Raw genomic sequence first — 17629 nt, 5'->3', positions numbered from 1 at the left:
CATTTTACTAGCAAACTTGTGTTTCTTTTTTTAATATAATTTGTTGATTATGCTATTACAGTTGTCCCAATTTTTCCCCATTTGCTGCCCTCCGTCCAGTACCCCCATTACCTCTAGCAGTCCCATCCCTTAGTTCATGTCCTTGGGTCATGCCTATAAGTTTTTTGGCTTCTCCATTTCCTATACTATTCTCAATGTCTCCCTGTCTGTTTTCTACCTGACAATTATGCTTTTTAATCCCTGCATCTTTTCCCCCATTCTCACCCTTCCCCCTCCCAACTGATAACCCTCCAAATGATCTCTGTATCTGTGATTCCTTTCCTGTTCTGGGTGTTTGCTTAAGTTTTTTTTTTTTAGACTCCATTGTTGATAGTTGTGAATTTGTTGCCATTTTAATGTTCATAGTTCTGTTCTTTTTCTTTAATAAGTCCTGTTAACATTTTATGTAATAATAACTTGGTGATGATGAACTCCTGTAGTTTTACTTCATCTGGGAACCACTTTCTCTGCCCTTCCATTCTAAATGAAAGCTTTGCCGGATAGAGTAATCTTGGATGTGCGTCCTTGCTTTTTATCACTTTGAATACTTCTTGCCAGTCCCTTCTAGCCTGCAAAGTGTCTTTTGAGAAATCAGCTGAGTCTTACGGAAACTCCTTTTTAGGTAAAGATAAGTCTGCTTTTCTCTGGCTCCTTTTAAGATTTTATCTTTATCTTTAACCTTTGGCATTTTATTTATGCCCAGGGTGGGGCAGCCTGCTTCACCTGTTGTGGCTCTGTGTAGGGGGAGGGCTCAGAAAGGGGATAATGCCACCGCCTGGCTTCTGGAGGTTTGCCTGGCACTCACCCTGTTTCCAGTCACTTCACTTACTCTCTGTATGTGACTGGTATGTGAGTTGGGTCTTCGTAAATTCTAAGTCCATGTGGGCCCTCTAAGCAGAGTCTCCTGAAAATCCGCTAGTTTGTTCTGTTGTTCCAACCCCCACTGGTTTTTACAGCTATAAGTCATGAGAATTCATCTTCCTGATGTTGGAATCCTGGGCTCTGTGGTCTGACCTGGAGCTGGGATCCTTCACTCCTGAGGTATCCTTCCCTCCTGAGGTATCCTTCCCAGTTTTTATCTGCCATATGTGAATAAGGGACTGCTTGTTTCATTGCCTTTCCATGTCTTTTTGCCATCTCTGCATCTCTGCTTCTCATACCCGTCTGGATGAATGTGGCTTCTTGAAATCCTTGGTTGTTGGACTTCCATACAGTTCTACCTCTGACTGTTCTGGGTGTTACTTGTTTTGAGGTGTGGTTATAAAATTTCTGTAGTAGTGCAAGGAGGCAAAGGATGTTTACCTACACCTCCATCTTGACAGGAAGTCTGAAATCTTGTGTTTCTTATGACCTATGAAGAATTATTTCTATAGTCATAAAATATAAATATCAATTTTACATAGAAATTGCCACATTATTATTCACTTGAATTGTTTGATTAGTGCAAAAACTGAACTTTTAAAATTGGGATTAGGAAGTTAGGAACATGACCAAATCAGGTTTTAAATTATATTTAAGCAGCATGACTACCATTGATAGTGTGCTGGTATTTTAGCCTAAGAGTTGTTCTTTATTAGGAGCCCCTAAATATACCTTTTAATGTGTTTTTATTTTATCTTTAACAATAACATTTTCTCTTAAAAGAGGGGAAATATACTTATGAAAAGCAACTCCACTAATTAAAGCTTTTAAAACTCTCATTAAATTTTTATATTCTATAGGTTTATAACTGTTTTATTTTTAAAGAATCTAAATGCACTGTCTTTACAATGCTTGACATATAGTTTGTGTTTATTATGAACTTAATAGTAAAACTTTTATGTCTTAAAGTGAGATATGACCCAATCATTAGGCAGGAATTAGCTTTGTAGCTTAATAATTGTCTTTCATGTGCAGGCATGCAAATAAAGGGATTGTTTTTCCTTATAGTTGATAGCTAAACATGATTTATTCTCTAATAACACATCCCTCTACATACTCAGCATATACAATATATACATATTACATCCACATTCACATTCCCAGTTTTGCTGCTGCTTCTTCCCATTTACCCAATTTTATTTCCTTAGGTAATATGGATTTTTACAATATATTACTATCTAAACTACTTCCATGTAACAAAATAAGCTTGTTTGACATTATGGCTCTACCATGGTGGAGGATGCATCCATCAAATTAGTAGTTTTCGATTCTGTGTATCACACAGGGATCATTTTCTCTTTTCACATGTGATTGTCCAGGCCCCACTCTTAGGGCTTTTATGTGGGCCTGGGTTAGGACCCAAGAGACATCTGTATTTTTTTCCAACTCTAGGATTGAGTCTATTAGGCTGTCAGAACTCTTTCAGGGTTTGTTTTTTGTGTGGTTGGTTGGTTTTTGTTTTTTTCTATTACTGAATAGGAACACTAGGTGGTGCCATCTAATAATCTCCTAAGAAGTTTAAACTATATCCTGAGTATGCATCCAGTAGTAAATTTGGAATGAATGGCAAGTTTATACTAAACAGTTGGTCAGTAACAAAAAAGGATCTAGAATCCTAACTTGTCATCCAGTGTCTGTTTTGTTTATTCTGCTCTGGGCTTTGATGATAAGTACCCTTTGCTTAATTATAAACATAATGCCCATACTTTGGTATCTTTCACTCTTGACTGTATACATTTCCTCATGTTACTACATACTTCCCCCTAATTATTATTTTAATAGTGGTCTAATGTTCCTTTTGAGGAAATGCAGTAGGTTATATTTAATCTGTCCAACAATCCCTGTGTGGTACACAGTCAGAATTGAGAACCATTGATTTGGTAGAAAGTTTTAAATTTGTGAGCAAGGTTTCCTAAGTTGTTCAAAGAATTAATGTATAAGTTACTATTCTGTGTATTTCAGGGTATATAAAGCTGAATAGAGCACAGCACCCAATTTAAAGAATAGAATAGTGGCTGGAGCTCCAGGTTGGTCAGGCCTGAGTGGGCCTGAGGCAGATACGAGCAGGGTCAGACCCAGATGGCAGTGCAGGCAGTTCATCTTGAGTTACACGCTTTCCTAGTTTGTCTCAACTATGCTGTGAGCACAAAGAAGGAGCAGGTGATGGGACTGTGTATAGGGAAGTTGAATGATGACACAAGGAATGACTCTAAATTTACGTGTCAGAACTAAAATAAGCACAGTTGCTGAAAAGGTTGACAGTCAGAATTGTTTACATTCATTCTGTCATCATCTCGCCACATTCTCATAAGAGGAAGGATAAAGTCAAAATTTCTCCAGAGCAGCTATCTGCAGCCTCAACAGAGGCAGAGAGGTTGGCTGAACTAACGGGTCACCCTATGAGAATTGTGGGCTGATATCATTCCCATCCTCATATAACTGTTTGGCCTTCACATGTTGATGTTTGCACACAAGCCATGTACCAGGTGATGCATCAAGGTTTTGTAGGACTTGTTTTTTCCTGTTTCATAGAAGATAAAAACACAAAAATTGGCTGGGTACTCAACACTTACTTTCAATCCATTCAGGCTCAAAAGAACTCAGAGTATGAGAGAACTGAAATCTCAATCCATACTGTACCTCATGTAACCATTGGGAAAGCGTGCCTTGAAATTAGCAGTTGAGCTACCCAAGATCCTGTGCCAAGAGGAACAGGATGCATATAGAAGGATCACAGTCTTACACATCTGGGCTCAGTAACCAAGATCCACAATGACTCACTGTTTACCAAGAATCTGTGCAGTCAGATGCCAGCAGTCAGCGGGCCTCTCCTCCAGTGGTTGGAAGACAGACTGGAGCAAAACCAACAGCATTTACAGGAGTTGCAACAAGAAAAGGAAGAGCTTATGTAAAAACTTTCTTCTATAGAATAAAGTGGGAGATAAAATGGGGGGAAATGAAAGTATCCAATGCATAAAATTAAATAAGCTAGGTCAATTTTGAAGAAAAAGTTGGAAGGACTCACATTACCTAACTTGAAGACTTAACTATAAAGCAAGAGTAACCAAGATGGCATAGTACATGACCAGCTGATTTTTGACAAAGGTACAAAAGTGGTTCAGTGGAGGAAGGATAGTCTTTTCAACAGATGATGCTGGAATAATTGGACACACAAAGGCAAAAAACTGAACTTTGACATAAAATGCATACCTTATATAAAAATTAACTCAGAATGTGCCATGGACCTAGATGTAAGATGTAAAACTATAAAAATTTTAGAAATAGCCCTGGCTGATGAGGCTCAGTGGATTGAGTGCTGGCCTGCGAACCAAAAGGTCGCTAGTTCAGTTCCCAAGTCAGAGCACATGCCTGGGTTACCAGCCAGGTTCCCCAGTTGGTGGCATGCAAGAGGCAACTGATCAGTGTATCTTTTGCACGTTGATGTTTCTTTCCCTCTCTTTCTCCCTCCCTTCCCCCCCCCTAAAATAAATGAATAAATAAAATCTTTAATAAATCAAAGTTTACTAAAAATTTTAGAAATAAAATTATGGACAAATTTTTATTGTCTTGGGCTAAACAGCAAGTTCTCAGCCTTCACCCCAAAGCATAGTCCTAAAAAGAAAAGTTGATATATTAGACTTTATCAAAATGAAAAACTGTTATGCAAAAAATTAAGAGGAGTAAATTATTGAATTATTTGCAAACCATATATGCAATGTAACAATCTATAATATATAACAGTAAAAACCAACAATCTAATTAGAAAATTAGCAAAAGTACATAAATAGATATTTCACTAAAGAGAGTAGCAAGTAAACACAAGAAAAGATGTAAGTTAAACATACGTATACCATATGACCCAACAGTTTAACTCCTAGACATGTATGACAGAGAAGTGAAAACCTGTGTTGGCAAGAAAATTGGACACAAATATTCTTACTGTCTTTATTTGTAATAGCCCCAAACAGGAAGCAACCCACATTGTCCTGCAACTGAGTTGTTAAACCAACCATGGAATATTATTCAGTGAAAACAAATATTCACACAACTTGGATGGACCTCAAGGGTATCATGATGAATTTTTTTTTAAATATAACACTCTCGAAGTGACAAAATTATAGCAATAAAGTACAGATTAATGGTTGCCAGGCATAGGGACTGCAGGAGTAGAGAATGTGCGTGACTATTAGGAATTGCACAAGGAGTTCCTTTGTGCTGATGGAACAGTTCTGTATCTTGATCGTGGTGTTAAGTAAATGAATTTATATCTGTGCTAAAACTCCATAGACCTACACACATCCACAAATGACTGCATGTAAAATTGAAGTAAGTTCTGCAATCTTGTAAGGAGTATTGTACCATTGTATCATGTGAAACCGAATAAGGTCTGCAGTAAGGAATATTGTACCACTTTCAGTACAGTGATCCCCCACCTATTGCAGGAGTTACATTCAGAGACCCCTGCGATGGGTGAAAATCCAGGAAGTAGCGGTGTTATATTTATTTTATTATTTATATATATTTTAAGGCTTTATAATATATAAACCCTGCCCACACTCCTATAAACCTTTCTCACTCTCTTACTAACCTTTTCCACACTCTTATAAACACTTCATATGCTCTTAAATACTTTCTGCACTCTTAAACCTATGTAATTTTAACAACGTATAAAATTCTATATGGGTACTCACCAGTGAAACATACCGTTGTCCCTCGCTATATCACAGTTCACTTATTGTGGCTTTTAAAAAACCCGCAATACAGTGAAGCCGCAATAAGTGAACCACGATATAGCGAGGGACGACTGTATGTTGGTTTTGAAGTAGTACTATACTTAACATAGGATCTTATTACTGGGGGATACTGGGTGAAGGGTACATGGAACTCATACTATTTGCAACTTTCTGTAAGACTATAATTATTGCAAAATAAAGTCATACGTATTAAAGTAATAGAAGAGTAAAAACTAGTTATTATGAATTAGTCATGCACCAGTCATAAGAGATATGAAGCTAGTTCCTCAAAGCCTATTTTTTAAATAAACTTGATTTTTTACTAGTTACACATGTCCAGCCTGTTGATACTACATTTCTACGTGATACATCAGTCATGCTGATTTTTTAATTGAGAGTGTGACCATTTTTTATTTTACATTTAAAAAATGTATTCCAGCTTAATTGGGGTATCACTGATATGACATGTAAGTTTAAGGGGTACAACATGATGATTTGATACATGTATATTTTATGAAATGATTGCTACATAAGGTTAGTTAACACCTCTTCTCACAAAGTTACCTTTGTTTGTGACTGTGTGCTAATAACATTTAAGATCTACTTTTTCAGTAACTTTCAAGTGTACAATGCAGTACTGTTAACTGTAGTAACCATGCTATACATTAGATCCCCAGAACTTAAAACTTTGTACACTTTGGCCAACACTTCTTCCCCTCCAGCCCCTAAAAACCACTATCTACTATTTTTATGGTTTGATCCTTTTTATGTTTCACATATAAGTGAAAACAGTATTTGTCTTTCTCTGTATGGCTTATTTCACTTTGCATAATGCCCTCAAGGCACATTCATATTGTTGCAAAAGTCAGGATTTCCTTTTATTAATGGCCAAATGATATTCCTGTGTGGGGGCGGGGGGGCATTTTCTTTATCCACTCATCTGTTGATGGATAAATTTTTTAAAAAGTATTGTATTGATTATGCCATTATAATTGTCCTATTTTTTCTCCACTTTATTCCCCTCTGCCCTGTACCACCCTCTGCTCCATCAGCATTCCCCCACCTTAGTACATGTCCATGGGTTGTACATATAAGTTCTTTGGCTTCTACATTCCCCATACTATTCTTAACCTCTCCCTGTTTGCTTTGTATCTACCAATTATGCTTCTTATTCCCTGTACCTTTTCCCCGTTCTCCCCATCACCCTCCCTGCTGATAACCCTTCATGTGATCTCCATTTCCGTGATTCTGTTCCTGTTCTAGTTGTTTGCTTATTTGTTTTTGTTTTCTTTTTTAGGTTTGGTTGTTGATAGTTGTGAGTTTGTTGTCATTTTATTGTTTATATAACTCCCTTTAACATTTGACATAATAATGGCTTGGTGATCATGAACTCCTTTAATTTGACCTTATTTGGAAAGCACTTTATCTGCCCTTCCATTCTAAATGGAATACGCTTTGCTGGGTAGCATAATATTGGATGTAGGTCTTTGCCTTTCATGACTTGGAATACTTCTTTCCAGCCCCTTCTTGCCTGCAAGGTTTCTTTTGAGAAGTCAGCTGAGAGTCTTATGGGAACTCCTTTGTAGGTAACTGTCTCCTTTTCTCTTGCTGCTTTTAAGATTCTCTCCTTATCTTTAATCTTGGGTAATTTAACTATGGTGTGTCTTGGTGTGTTCCTCTTTGGGTCCAAGTTGTTTGGGAATCTCTGAGCTTCCTAGACTTGCATGTCTATTTCCTTTGCCAGATTGGGGAAGTTTTCTTTCATTGTGTTTTCAAATAAATTTTTCATTTCTTGCTCTTCCTCTTCTTCTGGCACCCCTATGATTTGGATGTTAGAATGTTTAAAGTTGTCCCAGAGGTTCCTAAGCCTCTCTTCATTTTTTTGAATTCTTCTCTCTTCATTCTGTTTTGGTTGAATGTTTATTTCTTCCTTCTGGTCCAGATCATTGATTTGAGTTCCAGTTTCCTTCCCTTCACTGTTGGTTCCCTATATATGTCCTTTATTTCACTTTGCATAGCCTTCACTTTTTCCTCCATTTTGAGACCATACTCAACCATTTCTATAAGCATCCTGATTACCAGTGTTTTGAACTCTGCATCTGAGAGGATGGCTATCTCTTCATCACTTAGTTCTATTTTTGGAGCTTTGATCTGTTCTTTCATTTAGCCATATTTTTTTGTCTCGGTATGCCTGTTGCGTAGTAAGGGGCAGAGCCTTAGGTATTCACCAGAGCAATGCAACCCATACACTACATGTAGCTCTGTATATGGGAGAAGGATCCAAGAGGGAACAGTACTGCTCACTCAGCTCTTGGCTGGCTTTCAGTTACTTCCCCTGCTACCAACAAGCAATGTGAGCCCTTCTGCTACTGATTCCTGGGTGGGTGATTTTGTGTACGTTCTAGGACCCTGTGGGTCTCTCCAACAAACTCTCCTGTAAGTCTGGGAATTTCTCCTGCCACTGCAACCCCCACAGGTTTTTACACTTAGAGGTTTTGAGGCTTTATTTCCCCACACTGGAACCCTGGGTTGTACAGTCTGTCTTACTTCCCAGTTGTTATTTCTGGTTTATCCACATGCAAATGTGGGACTGCCAGGTCTGCCAGCCACCACCTTCCCATGAATCCTCTCTGCCCCTGCTGCATGTCTCCACCCCCAGAAGTTCTGGTTATTTTTTGTTTTTTAATTTGTTGTTGTCCTTTTGGTTGTGCAAGAGGCAAAATGTTATCTACCTACGCCTCCATCTTGGCCAGAAGTCTCCTGTTGATGGATATTTAAATTGTGTCCTTTTTTGGTTACTGTGAATAATGGTACAAATGAGAGTATAGGTATCTCTTTGAGATAGTGACGTCATTTGCTTTGGATAAATACCTAGAAGTGGGATTGCTGGATCATATAGTGGGATCATATAGTGGTTCTATTTTTAATGTTTTGAGGACCCTCCATACTGTTTTCCATAGTGTCTGTACCACTTTATGTTTCCACTAGCAGTGCAGAAGAGTTCACTTTTCATTAATATAACTATATTAAGTTCCTAGTTATATTTCATTAATATCTTAAAAATGAAAATTTTTTAGATAGAAAAAAATTTCAGTAAAATTTTGAGTGAGTAGAGACTAAATGGGAATTTACTGTGTTCTATATACCTCAAAGCAAAATGGGTTATTAGACTCATAATGAGGTCTGTCCAGTGCTAAACTACAAAGTACATATATTTTTATGACTGTAAATCAGTTTATACCTTTAGCTTGCTCCCCTGTGAAGAAGCTATGAGTTAAAGTAAAAAAGCAACTGGATGGGATAAGGATTCTAGATCCTCTCGTGTTACCAACAGTTACCTTGAACATGTCACTTGTGGGCCTCTGCGTTCTGTTTTATAAAATGAGGGATTGAAGATGTTGATCAGATAAGAAAAGTATGAAAACTTTATACACAGTGAGGTGGGTTGTAAACTAAAGGTACATGGTAGAAAATCATTATTTTGTCCTGACTTATTTGTAAATTAAATGAGCAAATTTCCATAAAGCTCCTTGAGTAGACCTGGCACATAGTAAGCATTCTACATTAGCTACTATGAAAATGGAGGTAGTGATGACATAGCTTTGGTACTAAAATACTCTGCTTCTGAAAGATGTAATTGAACTGCTTTAGCATCTGTACAAAAAAATAAGAGATTCTTTAAATAAGTCCATGTTTTTATTTTCTAGGATCAAATTTAAATCGCTGTGGTTTCCGAGGCTCTTCATACCTAGGTATTCCATTCAATCCATCAAAGGTCAGTTCTCTTTGGATCGGGAGAAAGGAGGAGGGAATTGGGAAGATTTCAGTGAGAAAGAATACTAAGAAAGGATACCAGAAGAACCAGGCTTCTATGTTTCAATACAGCTACATACTGTCTAATGTATATTACAGACTGGAACTCTTTAAGTGAAAGCTATACCCACCTTACTTCCTGGAAGAATGCACAATACACATACACAAAAATTATGTCTCTCTTATATCCTGTGTGTGTTTGTAAATTATTGGTAATTTCCTGGAGAAAATGAAATTAAAGCATTCAAGTGCTTGATACTTGCTATCTAAGAAGCCTATGCACTTATATATGCATTAGAGAGGGACTTTACAGATGGTTCTCATTCCTTAGTAAAACAAAAACAAAAAACAAACTTACTATTGCAGTAACTAAAGACCTAGTAGTGATGAGTTTGTTGACCTTCGTGGCAATAGGCAAAATATCTTCAGGGTTTTATCCAGAGACTTTGGTACCAGCACACACAGATGTAGAAAACAGTGAGTCCTAACAAAGTGAGGAGCTTTTTTCTTTAAAGAAGCAGACCCAAAACAAGCTTTGTAGTGTTTCATCTGCACACAAAATACCAATTTTTTTCTACAGTGTCAAGCATAGAAAAACTTCATCATTTTGTCAAGAGGGTTCACAAAATAGGAATTTCTTCCTTATGAGATCAATTTGCTTTTACATTGGTTAAAGCTGTTATCTGGCTACATTCGGTGTGTCAAGGTTTATATCCAGTGGCAATCTGAAGGCAAACAGCATGCTGCCAGTTTTCCTATACTCTGCTTCAAAATTGAGGAATAAATAGTGATTTTAGAGAAGGTGACATGATTTGATAGAGGCACTGCTGAAACATTTTTCTTCTGCCTTAAGCTATAGACCAACTTGCTTGTGTCACAGTCATAAATTTGCCATGGCGTTTTCAATCATGTGTGCCCATTGCTTTTAGCAGGGAATCTAAAAACAAAGGAAATGTAAAATACGAATATATATAAAATTGAGGTTTGTTTTTCTCATTCAGATAGCTATACAAATTGTATAGATGTTTTAATTTTACCTATTTACTGAAATTATTTAATAAAATAAGCTTTTATTTCATTTTACTAATTAAGATTGTATTACTTTTAAATTCAGAATCCCGGAACAGCCCATCCTTATGACAGCGGCCACATAGCAATGACTTATACTGGCCTTTCATGCTTAGTTATTCTTGGAGACGACCTAAGCCGAGTAAATAAAGAAGCTTGCTTAGCAGGTTTGAGAGCCCTTCAGCTGGAAGATGGGAGGTATGGGTCATTCCTTCTTACTTTTTCAAAGAAAAATCTTTTTAAGCTGAAAAAAATGAATATAATTCTATACTACTAGCCTTTTAAAGTTTATCATAAACTCTTATTAATCTGGACTTTTATTCCTTTGGTAATAGGAGGAGAACAGGATGAGCATTGAATACTATGTTCCAGTATAGGTAGTTTTCTTGATATTTGTAAAAGACAGAAAAAGAAGTTAATGAATTTATTAATATTTGATGTTTGTGTGGTATATCTAACTAAAGAAGAATTTTCCTGGACTTTTAAGGTGAAACTTTTTAAACCCAGGAAGTTATAAAGCAGTATTGTTAGTGTCTAAAGAAAAGACTGCAAACAAGTCCTGCTGTGTTACTATTTCTCTGTTCCATCTACTGTTATCTCTATTTTCCTGACGGTATTTTTAAAATGCTGCTCTTGATGAGGGGAAAACTAATGTCAACATATAAGATTAATTGCCATTAATTGGAAATACTGTAATACTAAATAGTTACCTCAGCAGGCACATGTGATTAATTTCTCAATACTTCAACATAGTCTTTGTTTACTGCCACCTTATCTTTGTTTATAAATGAAGGCGTAGATAAGAGATACAGTCTATTACCCCTCTAAAATTGATTAAGTAGATGAAAAATTAAAACACTATGATGAATTAATTAATGGTTATCTATATATAGTTAGAAGAAATTTCACATATCAAAACCTGATATTAACTGTCACCATTTTTCCCCCCATTGTGCTGTAGCTGTTTCAGGCTGAGAACAAAACTTCGTTGGCATTTGGGAGAAGTAACTGTGGTAGTATGTAAAGCTACCCAGAAATCAGAACTTTAGAGTAATGGTTTAGAGATTATTTTATATTCAAGTTTATAGTTCTTTATTAAATAATGCAAGTAGTATATGGTTTTTAATCCATATTAGGTTTTTAAATCTGTGTTTGTGATAGAATAAAATTATAGAACAGTATTATTAGTAAATCTCATTGTTATTTTCAGTTTTTGTGCAGTACCTGAAGGCAGTGAAAATGACATGCGATTTGTATACTGTGCTTCCTGTGTTTGCTATATGCTGAACAACTGGTCTGGCATGGATGTGAAAAAAGCCATCAACTATATTAGAAGAAGTATGGTGAGTTGTGTTGCTAAATTGACTTTTTTAATGTTATTATTATTGGTATATCAGGGCTGCAGTTTAATGCATGCCTCATCTCTTCCAGCAAGAATATGGAAATAAGGACAACAAGATTGCTTTTTGGGTACATCATGTATCAGAATAGCCATATAGAAATAATCTTCAAGGACAGATTGACTCTTTGACCATTAAAATTTAAATGTTACCTGATGGTATCGAAAGAATCAATATCTTTTTCAGAAGATTTGTCTGCTTTAGAAGCAGGGGAAAAAAAAGTAAAATCTCAAAGGCAAATATTGATAGTTTATCCTAGCAAGGACCAGTGGGGAGCCTTGGCCAAGCATAATGGAAAATGATGGCATCCTTGGTGAGATTATTCTCATACTGCGTGTGAGGCGTGAGTTCCTTAAGCCATTTTGACTTGCAAGACCCAAGTATAACAAGGTTGACTGGACTGACAATAGTTTTTGAATCACTTTTGGTTTCTTAGTCCTTTGTTTTAGTCTAAGGTTTATTTTAAGGAGAATACCAAATATATTATTTTTTTCATAGAACACAACTTAATCTTTTTATTAACAGCTGTAAGAAAATCTTAGTCTCAGCTAGAATTATCTTTTGCTGTACTGTTTAGTCTCATATAAAAACTAGAGAAATGGAAGTGTTGCTTCCCAGGTTTATTATTTTCCAAATAAGAAATTTTTTACTTTTATAAATTAGAATATTTTTGGCTGTTAATTTAACTTTTTTACTAGTCAGAATTTTAAAATGAAGGTATAAATTCTCAGAGAAATGAAATTATTTTTAACTGAATGTGTGCATGTGAATCAGAGTTTATAAAAGGTACAAATAGCACAAAATTTTAAAAAGCTTTGGAGGCAGAAAGAACAAACCTATAAAGGAGTTTTAAAAGGAAAAGAGATTTATGTTATACACAAGGGTGAGTAATACGGATTTTCGCATGAATACTAAAGTAGTACTATTTTTTTTTTGGTGCATTGTATTTGTAGGTACAGATGTTGATCTGTTTATTTACTGGTAATATTAACTTGGACCACTTGGTTAAGTTAGTGTATGCCAAATTTTTCTTTGTACAGTTAGCATATTTCCCTTTGTAATTCTTCAGCATCTCATTGTGAGATATTTGGAAACTATATCTTTTAACTACTAGTTAATAATAGCACTAGTATTATGCATTGATGATTTTCCAGCTCTCTCATTTCTTCTGTAATAATCAATTGAAATTTTGTTACCAAAAGCTTTTCCTTTGCCCCTATCTTTCTACATTTCACTGTGGACTCTAGATTCTTACTGTATTCAAGGTATTATCTGTTACTATTATGTATTGTGCTGCTCACATTGTCCCAGATTTGGCCATTGAGAAACCTTTCAGCAGTCTCTTTGTATTTTTTACATACCTGCTTCATTCTTTAAGCATCTCCTTGCTTTCTGGCACAAGATATTTCCAGGTTCCTCGTTTACTTTCTTAGCCTCAGGCCTGGAGTCGTTTATTTCTTCAAGGAGCACTGGTTGTTCTTACTGGAGGGTGTTGTTTAGAAACCAGGATTTGGGCACTGGATGTGCTCATTGGTATGGGGATATCATTGCTTCTAGCCCCTTCCTCAGCAGGCAGAGCTAGAAAATGTATGTATGTATGTACACAGATACCCCCTTACAAACATCTGTATCTATTTCTATATCTGTTTCTATATTAAAAACCAGGAGTCCATACTGATACCTCAGATTTCAATCCAACATCTCAAGGTTCATTTTAATCTTTTTTCATTTTAACTCCCTTCTCTGACACTGATGAACAGGGCTCCATTATCCAGAATGATTCTTTTTGTTTTAAAGCCTGAGGTTATATATTTAAAATATATTTTAAAAAGACTTAGCTCCAGTTGGTGTGGTTCAGCTGGTTGGAGCATTGTCCTGTAAACTGAAAGGTCACAGGTTCGATTCCTGGTCAGGGCACATACCTGGGTTGCATTTTTGTCCCCAGTTGGGGTGTGTATATAAGAAGCAACCAATCAGTGTTTCTCTCTCACATTGATGTTTCTCTCCCTCTCTCTCCATCCTTTCCCCTCTCTCTAAAATCAATAAGCATGTCCTCAGCTGAGAATTGAAATAAAGGGAAAAAAGGCTTAGTTTCCTTCTTTTATTTCCCCCTTTAGTATTCTATTTATTGGAAAAAACAATTAGGTCCGTTTTTGTTTGGGTTTCTTTTTAGGACACTCCCTACCCCCACATATACACACATACACTTTGTTGATTTTATATATTTCTGTGAAATATTAACCTGGTTCTGAAAGTCAGAACTATACAAAAAGGTATATTCAGAGATTATAACTCGTGGGAGCCTCCGGTCCTTTCAGTATTCCACCCCCATTTTTAACCATGTTATTTACCACCTTATTCTCATTCACTCTGTGAGCAGCCATTGTTATTAATTTCGGGGTTGTCTTTCCTATACTTTTTGATGAGCAGATTCGTATATTTTCATTTCTCCTTCAATTTCTTACTAAAAGGTACTGTACCATAAATACTTTTTTGCAACTTGCTTTTTTCACATAACAATATAGCTTGAAAATTATTCTATATCAGGTCATGGAGATTTTCCTCACTTTTTTTTACAATAATACTATTCCATTGTGTACAAGTGCCATAGTTTTGTTTTTGTTTTTGTTTTTAACTATTCTACATATAGAATACATATTTTCCAAGTACAGTGTTGAAATTAATAACCTTCTGCATATATTGCTTATGTATTATTCAAGATACATCTTTAGAGTAAATGCCTAGTAGTTGAATTACTTGATCAAAAGACAAATACATATATAATATTATTAGATGTTGCCCATTTTCTCTCCAAAAAGTATGGGCTAATGTATGTTCCCATAAGTGTAGAACAGTGCCTATTTCCATATAGCCTCACAGATGAAATATGTTTTCTTACTTTTATTTTTACCAATCTGATGGGTGAAAAAATGATATCTTGATGTATTTTTAATTTGCATTTATTTTATTATGAGTAAGAGTGACCATTTTCTTAACTCCAGGCCTATGTAAAACAAGGCCATAAACCATATTTAGCCTGCATTCCTGGTTTGGTGATCCCTACTTCTAGTCCATTATTTGGCTATTTGCTGTAGGTATTCCAAATTTGTGTATGTTCTTTCTTTGCTTATCATTCATATCAAAACCACTTTCTCTTTGACCCTTGTTTACTTCTTTATCTTAAGAGAATTTTTATTCTCTTGGCTGTTCTCAGTCTTTCTTTAATGTCTGTTATTGTGTTTTCATTTGAAACTGTTATTCTTTAGGCATCCTGTAATTTAGTCTTCTTTACTCAGCTTATTTGGTCTTTTTCTTCCCTTTCTTTCCTGAAATCATTAATTCTCAATTTCTTTTTACTGATTTTTTTTTTGTTTTTCATTTAGAATTTTCTTTTTGTATTCCCAGTTGCTTGTTTGAGGACACATAATTGACTTTGGGGTGCTGTATGAATTTTCTTCTGCTTTATCACTCTTTGGGGGAGGTAGAAGCAGATTTTCATATACTAAGATGTTTTCATTTAAATTGCTGTGTCTTTAACTTAATTTCTTTGCATAGACTTGTCTTTTCTTGTTTACTCATTTAGTGTATTATTTTGCTGTACAAGAATTTTTAGTTTGATTGCTAATTTTTCAATGCAGAGAAACAAAGTTTGATTTCTTTTTTATTTTATATAGCCATTTTATTTTTAAAGAACATTTTGTTGGTTATGCTATTACAGTTGTTCCATTCCTTTTCTTTCCTCTTTCTCCCCTCTGCCTGGTACCCTCATTCCCTCCAGCAATTCCCTGCCCACCTTAGTTCATGTCCATGGGTCATACATATAAGTTCTTTGGCTTCTCCATCACTTATACTGTTCTTAACCTCCCCCATTCTCCCCACCACCACCCCACTGACAACCCTACAAATGATCTCCGTATCTATGATTCTGTTCATGTTCTAGTTTGCTGTTTGCTTTTGTTTTTTTTTAGATTTGTTGTTGATAGTCATGTTTGTTGTCACTTTACTGTTCATAGTTTTGGTCATCTTCTTTTTCTTAGATAGGTGCCTTTGACATTTCATATAATAAGGACTTGGTGATGATAAATGCATTTAACTTGACTGTATCTGGGAAGCACTCTATCTGCCCTTCCATTCTAAATGATAGCTTTTCTGGATAGAGTAATCTTGCTGTTCATGACTTTGAACACTTCTTTCCAGCCTCTTCTTGCCTCCAAGGTTTCTTTTGAAAAATCATCTTACAGTCTTATGGGAATGCCTTTGTAGGTAACTCTCTCCTTTTCTCTTACTGCTTTTAAGGTTCTCTCCTTATTTCTAATATTGGTAATGTAATTATGATGTGCCTTGGTGTGTGCTTCCATGGGTCCAACTTCTTTGAGACTCTCTGGGCTTCCTGAACTTCCTGGAAGTCTGTTTTTTTGGCCACGGTGGGTAAATTGTGTTTCATTGTTTTTTCAAGTAAGTTTTTCATTTCTTGCTCTTCTTATTCTCTGTCTGACACCCCTATGATTTGGATGTTGGAACATTTAAAGTTGTCCCAGAGGTTTCTAAGCCTCTCTTCATTATTTTGAATTCTTGTTTGTTCATTCTGTTCTGGTTGAATGTTTATTTCTTCCTTCTGGTCTAAATCATTGATTTGAGTTCCAGTTTGTCCCTTCACTGTTCATGCCCTGTACATTTTCCTTTATTTCACTTTGCATAGCCTTCACTTTTTCCTCTATTTTGAGACCATACTCAGCCATTTCTATAAGCATCCTGATTACCAGTGTTTTGAACTCTGCATCTGGTAGGTCGGCTATCTCTATTTTGCTTAGTTCTTTTTCTTGATTTTTGATCTGTTCTTTCATTTGGGTCATACTGCTGTGTCTCAGCACACCTATTACATTGTAAGGGCCAGAGCCTTAGGTATTCACCAGGGCGGGGCAACCGACATGGCTACATTCTGGTGCTGTGGGGGAGGGGTCAGAGAGGGAACAAAGCTGGTGCTCCAAGCTCTTGCCTGGCTTTCAAGAGACTTACAGTTTCTTCCACCACCACAACCCCCACAGGTTTTTACAGCCAGAAGTTCTGAGGCTTAATTTTGCCCAGGCTGGAACCCTGGGTTGCATGGTCTATCTTACTGCCTACTTGTTCCTCCCAATTTATCCACACATGAATCTGGGACCACCTGGTCCGCCATCTGCCTCGAGGTGGGTCCTCTCTGCGCCTCCTACCAGTCTGGGTGAATTTTTCTCTTTAACTCCTTGGTTGTCAGGTTTCAGTACAGTTCAATTTTACTGGTTGTTTTTGTTTTTAAATTGGTTGTTTCCTTCTTTTGCTTGTATGAGGACATGAAGTGTATCTACCTATGCCTTCATCTTGTTCAAAACTCCCGAAGTTTAACATCTTTAATGAATGTTGGGTGTTTTTTGTTTTTGTTTGTTTTTGTTTTTTTTTTTTCTTTTTTAGTGTTGCTGGGGTTCTGAGTTCTATGATATTCTGGTGGGAGAGAGGTTTTCTTATTTCCCAGGTCTTTGAATTTTGCTCTTTTGAGTTTCCCTTTGCACGCTGCCACCTTGACTTGCACTCTCTTAACTCCCTTCCCTGAAGTCAGTACTCAGAAGTCTTTCCGTTCAGGCAGTTCTCTCTTGGCATGGTAGTGCCAGCCTGTAACAATGT

General features: G+C 36.3%; 1 protein-coding gene and 1 pseudogene across 2 annotated transcripts in view; both read left to right on the top strand.

The window, feature by feature from the left end:
• Positions 1-17629, top strand: part of PGGT1B (protein geranylgeranyltransferase type I subunit beta) — a 57405-nt gene that overhangs the window by 15244 nt on the left and 24532 nt on the right. For both annotated transcript variants that reach the window (XM_028511475.2, XM_036020669.1), the window contains 3 exons: positions 9401-9468; positions 10621-10772; positions 11785-11917. In XM_028511475.2, coding sequence (XP_028367276.1) covers positions 9401-9468; positions 10621-10772; positions 11785-11917 — 353 coding nt within the window. The remainder of the gene's footprint in view (positions 1-9400; positions 9469-10620; positions 10773-11784; positions 11918-17629) is intronic.
• Positions 897-4287, top strand: LOC118499515 (annotated as a pseudogene).

The sequence above is a fragment of the Phyllostomus discolor genome, chromosome 3 (genome assembly GCF_004126475.2).
Source record: "Phyllostomus discolor isolate MPI-MPIP mPhyDis1 chromosome 3, mPhyDis1.pri.v3, whole genome shotgun sequence".
NCBI lineage: Eukaryota > Metazoa > Chordata > Mammalia > Chiroptera > Phyllostomidae > Phyllostomus > Phyllostomus discolor.
The sequence above is the reverse complement of the archived record's forward strand: the minus strand, read 5'-3'. Positions and strand labels throughout refer to the sequence as shown.